The sequence below is a fragment of the Canis lupus genome, chromosome 11, assembly GCF_048164855.1.
Source record: "Canis lupus baileyi chromosome 11, mCanLup2.hap1, whole genome shotgun sequence".
Lineage (NCBI taxonomy): Eukaryota > Metazoa > Chordata > Mammalia > Carnivora > Canidae > Canis > Canis lupus.
The window spans coordinates 25267700-25275561 of NC_132848.1; the positions used below are offsets into that span (position 1 = coordinate 25267700).

Here is a 7862-nt window from a genome sequence, read left to right on the forward strand (position 1 = left end):
CAGCATCCTGGGTGCCCTTCTGCCTTTCTGTGCAGTGTGGGGGGGTGAGGGGGGCCCTGCTGCCGTGGATTGGAGAGATCAAATGGGAGGATGGTATAAACTAGGGGGGACAAAGGGGGGCCTCTATGGATGCAGGTAGTGATTCAACCTGGAAGGCCTGAGTCACAGGATGCAAACACTAGACAGATTCATATAATTTAAAAGTTCCCAGGAAGTGAAAACTGACGTGAGCAAGGCCTAGGCCACCACCTCTGCTGAGTGGAGAGGGGTGCAGGGCTGGGGGCTGAGCTGTCTGGAGTCCTCCTTGCCGCAGTGCTGAGGGAGGAGAGATGCCAGCGTGCGTTTGGGCAGAGAGGCCCAGAGAGGTGTGGGTGGAGGCTGTGGGTTGAGCCAGGTTGAGAAGGGCTGTGTCCCGGGAGCAACATGTTGTTCTTCCCCCCAAAGGGGAAACGGGAGAGCTCTGAGCTGCTGTGTTAAACCCACCACCCTTTCAGCCTGGATGGACACCACTGAACCCAGGGAATTTAGGTGGTGGCATCTCTGTTGTGTGACCGAGGAAACTGAGTTCAGAGAGGCTTAGTCTTGTGCCACCTGGTAGTGTGAGTGAGGGAAGGCCGGACCCTCTCTCCCTGCTCCTCACTGCTGTCACTGGCATACAGGGGAGGGTGGTTGTGGGGACTGTCTACAGAAGAGTTCATCACTCAGAGCAAGCACCTGAGTCCCTTGGGGAGTGGCCCCGACTGCCCACACCTGGTTCTGGAACTGGGTCCAGTCCAGGAGTGTGGGGTTGCCAGGAGGCTGCCTCCACTGCGAGATCAGGTGAGGAGTCTGGGGCTACTTGTTGAATGGGGTGGGCACCCGGGCTTAAGGAAAATAAGGCTGGGACGATGCTCAGGGTTGCTGTTGCCATGTGTCCAGAACGGTGCCTGGAGGAGGGGCGAGGCTTCTCTGTTCCTGGGTGTGGATGGAGGGTTGGGGTGGGGGTGAGGGACATAGACACACGTACCTTTCATGTTTCATTGCCATTCACAACGGAATCTACCAAATTGGTCCAGGGTCCGAAGTCAGACATAAGGCACCTGTCAGGATGGCTGGGCCACTTTATAGAAGCTTCCCTCCTGGCTCTGTGGTCCAGCCAGTGACCATGGGGCATGATGGACCTTGTAGGCTGAGAGCTGGCCTGGAAAGGAGGGCGACTTCACCCTCCCACTCTCCTTGAAACAAGTTCTAAAAACCAGCACTGACTGGCTACATAGGCCCATCTGTGTTTCTCATTGGTCAGGCCATGACTGCGTCCTGCAGTACCTGTCAGAAGGGACTTTCTCATGTTCAGTGCTAAGTGTCCCAGTCCACAGGAGAGCGAAGGCTGCCTTTGTTTCACTCCATGGATGTTTCCTAGGAACTTTCTTTGTGCTCTGTGCTAGGAATTCCCCGATAGTGATGACCCTGCTCTGTATCTGGCTTTGCTGGGGCAGGGCTGTTTGTAAGCACAGGGAGGCCCCAGGGAGGCTCCTGTGTGTTGTTGGAGTACCCCAGAGAAGTGGTTTCTCTGTGCTGCTCTGGTGGTACCACCAGGCCCTTTGTATTTAAACCACAGCTGCATGTCTTAAGGCCTCTGACCTAGTGATCCCACGCAGAGCCTCACACGTCTAGGGAGATGATGATGATAATGAGTAGTCAGAGCATTTGGTGGTGCTCTGTTCCTCCTGGGAATGTCCACATTCTGGAAGGGATGACCTTTTCTTGGGGTCACAGAGGACCCAAGCCCAGCCAGGAGGCTCAGAAGTAGAACAAGGAACAGAATATGAGGGGGTGCCAGGAAGGGAGACTTTAGGGAGTGGGTTGGGCCTATAAGGGAAGTCTTGGAGAAGAGGGGTCTCTGGACCATAAAGGGGAGTTTTCCAGGGCTTGAGTCACAGAAGGGTGTCCAGGAGAAAAGCAGCGTAGATGGTGAGTAGATTTGGGGTCTGGAGTAGGGGCAGAGCTGCTCCAGAGGCTGCAGAGGCTGGGGTCCTAAGACATGGCCTTGATCCAGAAGGCAGGGGCAGGGCAGCCTGTAATGGTTCAAGGAGGCTCAGCCCTTTCTCAGAAGCCGGCACCATGGTCAGGGACAGAAAAGCAAAGTTCCTGGGGAGCTAGCCAGCCTGTCTGTCTGTGATCGCCCCCATTTCTCAGGGTCTCCACAGTGGAAAGGCTGCAGCCCTGCTGTGCCTCATTTTGCCCCAGGAGGCTATGATGGCCTTCCATATTTCCTTTCTGCTCAGACCCCTCGTTGAGGACAGTCTTGGAATGAATGTATGGGGATGTGACAGGCCTGGGGGACACGGGGACGGGGACTTTTTTGAATGCCTACTTCATGCAGCTTGGTGCTCATTTTGTGTCAGCTCATTTAAATATCAGAATGCCATGAAGTGGAAGTGTAGGCATTGTGGGTTCAGTTCCAGACCACTGCAATAAAGTGAGTCAAATGAATTTTTTGGTATCTCAGCGCACATAAAAGCTATGTTTACCAAATAGTGTCATTTACTACGTGTGCAATAGCATTATGTCTAAAAACAGTATACACACCTTAATTTAAAAATACTTTATTACTAAAAAACAATGCTAACCATCATCTGAGGTTTCAGTGAATCATAATCACTAATCACGGATCACCATGACAAATGCAATAATGATAATAATGAAAACTTGAAATATTGTGAGAATTACCGAAACGTGAGCAGAGACAACAGAGCGAGCAAGTGCTGTGGGAGCAATGGTACTACCAATAGACTTGCTCCACACAGGGCTGCCACAGACCCTCGGTCTCCTAAAACATGAAGTACTGTGGGGCGACATAAAATGAGGTTTGCCTCTACCTCGTTTTCTGCGAGGCGAAGTGAGGCTGTAAGAAACTCTGTGCGGTACCAGGACTCGCCCCCAGGCCTGTCTGGCACTCATACCCTGTGCTCTTGCCCTGAGGTGTCCGCTGAGTCACCACTGCTGTGGGGAAGGTCCGAGGCTCAAGGGGGTCCTGGCACAGTCCTTGCCTGAGGAGAGAGGACATGGGTGGATGCTGTGGGCAGGGGTCAGTGTGGCAGTGGTGCCCAACCATGCACCCTGGGTTCCAGAGGGACCGTCCCCTCCCCAGCATTGACCTGTTTGGGCCTGCTGCTAGCTAAGAGGCCCGGCAGATGCCAGGAGTATGGTTGGCAGTTTGGAAGTGGAGGGTCTGAGACTTGAACTTGACTTTGAAAGTAGAGTCTGTCAGACTCCAGAGCTTATGCTTTCGAGTCTGTGGAGGCCTGAGAAGCTTTCCCCAGCGATGGCCTTAGTGGTGGAGATGGCATTAGAGATGAGCTTGGAGGGCCTGGCTGTGTGGGGTGGGAATATTGTTCCAGCCCAGATTGGGTGGGAGCACCCTTCAGGAGCAGAGGTAGAGTGTGAGTCTTCTGGGCTGGAATCTGAGGGGTGCCAGGGAAGGAGATCCTTGGATGCTGGGTCACAGCTCCTCACCCCGCTTACTCCTCATAAAGTCACTCAAAATGTCTGCCTTAATATAGTCACCCTATAAGTAGGCCTAGATGCTGATGATTCAGAAGGGGACGAAGGCAAGTGAGGAGCAGGGTGGTGCAGAGCCTGGCTCACCTTCTCTCCATCAGAGGGAACCAGAGTGAATGGAAATGAACCTCTGCCCTGTGGTGCTTGGATTGTCTTGTAGACCAAAGAGAAATATGAGAAGTCCCTGAAGGAGCTTGATCAGAGCACGCCGCAGTACATGGAGAACATGGAGCAGGTGTTTGAGCAGTGCCAGCAGTTTGAGGAAAAGCGTCTGCGCTTCTTCCGGGAAGTTCTGCTGGAGGTTCAAAAGCACCTAGACTTGTCAAATGTGGCCAGGTAAGTTTCCATTTTTTTAAAAAATTTTTATTTATTTATGATAGTCACAGAGAGAGAGAGAGAGAGAGGCAGAGACATAAGCAGAGGGAGAGGCAGGCTCCATGCACTGGGAGCCCGACGTGGGATTCGATCCCAGGTCTCCAGGATCGCGCCCTGGGCCAAAGGTAGGTGCCAAACCGCTGCGCCACCCAGGGATCCCAAGTTTCCATTTAGAGAAAGAGGACATCACCAGGAGGCCAGTGGGAAATTGCTTTTGAATAAAGCTCAGTAACTACTCTCCAGACTTAGGATGGCAGTGTTTGTCAGAAGAGCTTCTCCCTGGGGGTGCCTGGGTGGCTCTGTCAGTCAATCGTCTGACTTCTGATTTCAGCTCAGGTCATGATCTCAGGATTGTGGGATTGAGCCCCGTGTCGGGTGTCATGCCCAGTGGGGAGTCTACTTGGGATACTACCCCTGCCCCCAGTAAATCTTTAAAAAAAAAAAAAAATCTCCCTGGTTAAGTCCTCCTGCCCAGGGAGGAAACTTGTGCTGAGCCCATGTGCAGGTGCACAGTCGGCCTATGCTGGGCATCCCATCAGCCTGGGCCAGCTCATTGCTGGTCTGAGCTAGGCAGCCTCAGGCTGCGCATTAAGGTGAGCCATGAGCCACCAGCTCTAAGTACGACACTCGAGGTCCAGGTAGGAAGGGAGGGCCGCAGCCTGGATCAGCCACAGTTGGCATATTTGGAATCCAGCCAGGAGCATTTCTCTGTGTTTCCCAGGTTGGTGCCCTTCCCTCAGGACCATCTTACGGAGGCCCTTCCCTTCAAGTGGCTGGCTGCCCACTCAACCTTGACTTCTCGGGGGCCTCTTGGGCAGCACAGGCCCTCGGAGGCTCAGCTCTGGATCCTGACATAGAGGTTGTGATGTTCTTTCTGCACTTGCCTTCTCTTTTTTCCCACGATGCCTCCATTGGGGCAGAGGTCTGAGCTAACCATGGATGTGGATTCAGTCATCCTTATTGCAGAGCTGTGTAGAAATGACTCACAAGCTAAGACTTGTCTTTTTTTTTTCTTTTTTTTAGACTTGTCGTTGTTAAGAAATTGCATTCCCTTTGTCTCCTGTATAATTCAGTGGAAGGGAATAATTATTGTATCGCCACTCTGCCAGTATTTAATGCTTAGGACAGTCTGTAAAGTGGGTGGCATTATTCCCCATTTACCAGGGGGGAAGCTGAGGCCAGTTTTGGTGGATTAACTTGCCTGGGGCTGCACTGCTGGCTGGGGTAGGGCAGCTGTGCCCATTATGTGCACGTTGTCCTTGGCTGGCATGCCTGGCCTCACTGAGTCCTCGAAGCCAGCCTGGGGAGTAGATGGCAGAGTAGTGTCCTAGGGCTACCATAACAAAATACCAAACCCCTGGCTTACGACAGCAGAAATTTATTGTCTCACAGTGTGGGGATGGGAAGTACGAAATCAAGATGTTGGCAGGGCCGTGTTCCCTCTGAGGCTCTAGGGGGGAGGATCGTTCCAATTGTCATTCTGTCTGCTGCCAATCCTTGGCTTATAGACACATCACCCCTGCCACGTGGCCATCTTCTCTCTGTGTCTTCATGTACCCTTTCCTCTGTGTGTATCTGCGTGTCTACATTTCTCCCAGCAATTAGGGCCCACCCTAATGACCTCATTTTAACTTAATTATTTCTGTAAAAACCCTATCTCCAAATAAAATCACATTCTAAGATACTGGGGGTCAGGACTTCAACATATGTTGTGTGGAGGACACACTTCAACTTAGACCAGATGGCACTGTGCCCACTCAACAGAGGAAACTGAGACCCAGAGAGGGAAAGGACTTGCCTGCCATGTAGGTGATAAGGGGAAACACTAGGTCCTGTCCTTCATAATCCACTTTCTAGGATGTTGAGCTGGTGTGAGCTGCTGCTCCAGGTAGAGGGTGAGTTCTGCGGCCACAGCACTGGGCAGTCTTCACTTACAGCTTTTGCACCTTCCAGCTTTTTTTGAAGGGATGAGGGGGAACTTTCCTGATTCTGGACCTGTTTAAGTGGAGCCACAGAGGTCAGTGCCCATGTGGCCAAGATGCTGGCACCTGCTGCATTATCTGACATAGAGCACTGCCCTGCCACCTGGTTTGATTTCAAGCCAATTTGTGGGAAGCCAAAGCTGTGGCTTGCAGCCCATGGTGGTGTTTCGTCTGCTGTGCACACTGAGGCCAGATAATCATCCAGCCAAGCCAGGGCAGAGCATCCCAGTCCGAGCTACAAAGCCAACTCTGTGTGGCCAGAGCCCACGCCCCCACTGTGGCCAGGCTCTGGGGCAGGGTGAATGGGGGCCATCCCTGCCTTCCAAGAGAGTCATGCATTTCCTCTCTCTGATTTAGCTACAAGAACATTTACCGTGACCTGGAGCAGAGCATTAAAGCTGCTGACGCGGTGGAGGACCTGAGGTGGTTCAGAGCCAACCACGGGCCAGGCATGTCTATGAACTGGCCACAGTTTGAGGTAAGAGGAGGCTGTGCCCAGGACCCCTTTGGTCTGGCAGGGGCTGGGCTCACAGGGTTGAGATGTATGCTTTCTCGCTCCAACTGGTGATGGCCTTTGCCCTGCTTAGGAGGCAGCCTTTAAGCATGGCTACTCTGGAACCCAGGTCAATGTGGAGAGTCCCAAGGGCACGACTGCAGGGCCTTTTGGAGTTCAGTGAAGGTGCAATCGTGTTCTGTCTTGTTAGGAATCATGATGGTCGCCTGTTGACCATTGGCATTCTCTAGTTGCTGATGAGTCCCAGGAGCTGCGCAGCTCCCCGCCTGCTCCACAGGATGGCCACACCAGCCACAGCGCACACCAGGCTGGCAGGCCTCAGGCCTGGGACGGGGAGAGATGGGGCTATGTGTAGCTCTTACCCTTCCCACAGGGGACTTTTCCTCGGTTCAGATAGTAAATTCAACTCCTTTTGGTTCAGGATTAGCTTTCCTCTTTTCCTGATTTCATGAGTGTGAGCCTTCCAGTATCTTTACCTGCAAAATGTGAGGGCCTGGGGCTCTAGGGCCTCTTCCAGCCACAGTCCATCTGCGCTCCCACCCTCACTAAGTCCTGCCACCCCCTCCTCTGAGGGAAGAGATTCTCCCCTCCTGTGGTAAAGCAGGAGCCAGGAAAGGCTTGGAAGGGCTATGGCTGCTGCCTTCCGGGGAGGACACCTGGCACGAGGGCCGAGGGGCTTCCCCTGCCCCCGGGGACTGCTAGAGTACAGGCTGCACTCACATCTGGCCTCACCGCTTAACAGCTGTGGGACGCTGAGCCAGTCATTTGTTCCCATGTGTAAAGTGGGGATGACAACAGCACCCGTCTCCTTGGGCAGCTGGGAGTCCATCCTGGCCTCTAGCCCCACCCTAGCTATGGTTGTGTCAGACCTCACACATGTCCCTCTGTCTTCTGGAGCTTCTCAAGAAGCTGCTCCCATGACAGTGTGGGTCTCTGCAGCTGAGCACATTCCCTGCACTGTGTTAGGTGTTAGGACATCTCCCGACAGGAGGCTGAGAGCAGACCATGCCCCTTCCACGGAGGCACTGGGATGAGCTGGAGGCCCAGGGTCCCCTTGAGTAGAAGTGGCCCTAGAGGGGAAAGCACATAGCCTACCCCACCCCTGGCGATGGTGCACGGGGAAGAAGCGAGCTGGTGTGTCCTGTGCACGTGGCGGGATTCACCCTGCAGGGGTGTATACTGATCCAGAGGGGCTTGGGAAGCCACCTGTGAAATGCAGCCCTCCCCTCCCGCCCTGGGGCCCTTAGGGTTGTCCACCTATACCTAGAGAGCGTAGTGGTCTGGGAAGGAAGACCTGAGCTGACAGGCTGGCTCGATGGTATGGGCGTCCTGGCCACTGCAGCCCTCCTCTCGTGGATCCTACAGGCTGGGAAGCAGCGCCCACATGTGGCCTGTGCTTACGGTTCTTACAGGATCATGCTTGACTTTCTCTAATGAAACTATTTGCTTTT

The 7862-nt window shown here is 53.6% G+C and overlaps 1 protein-coding gene across 8 annotated transcripts in view; it reads left to right on the forward strand.

Annotated features, from left to right (window-relative positions):
• The window catches only part of PACSIN2 (protein kinase C and casein kinase substrate in neurons 2), a 136484-nt gene that overhangs the window by 119561 nt on the left and 9061 nt on the right, over positions 1-7862 (forward strand). For all 8 annotated transcript variants that reach the window (XM_072843648.1, XM_072843650.1, XM_072843651.1 and 5 more), the window contains 2 exons: positions 3701-3876; positions 6255-6375. In XM_072843648.1, coding sequence (XP_072699749.1) covers positions 3701-3876; positions 6255-6375 — 297 coding nt within the window. The remainder of the gene's footprint in view (positions 1-3700; positions 3877-6254; positions 6376-7862) is intronic.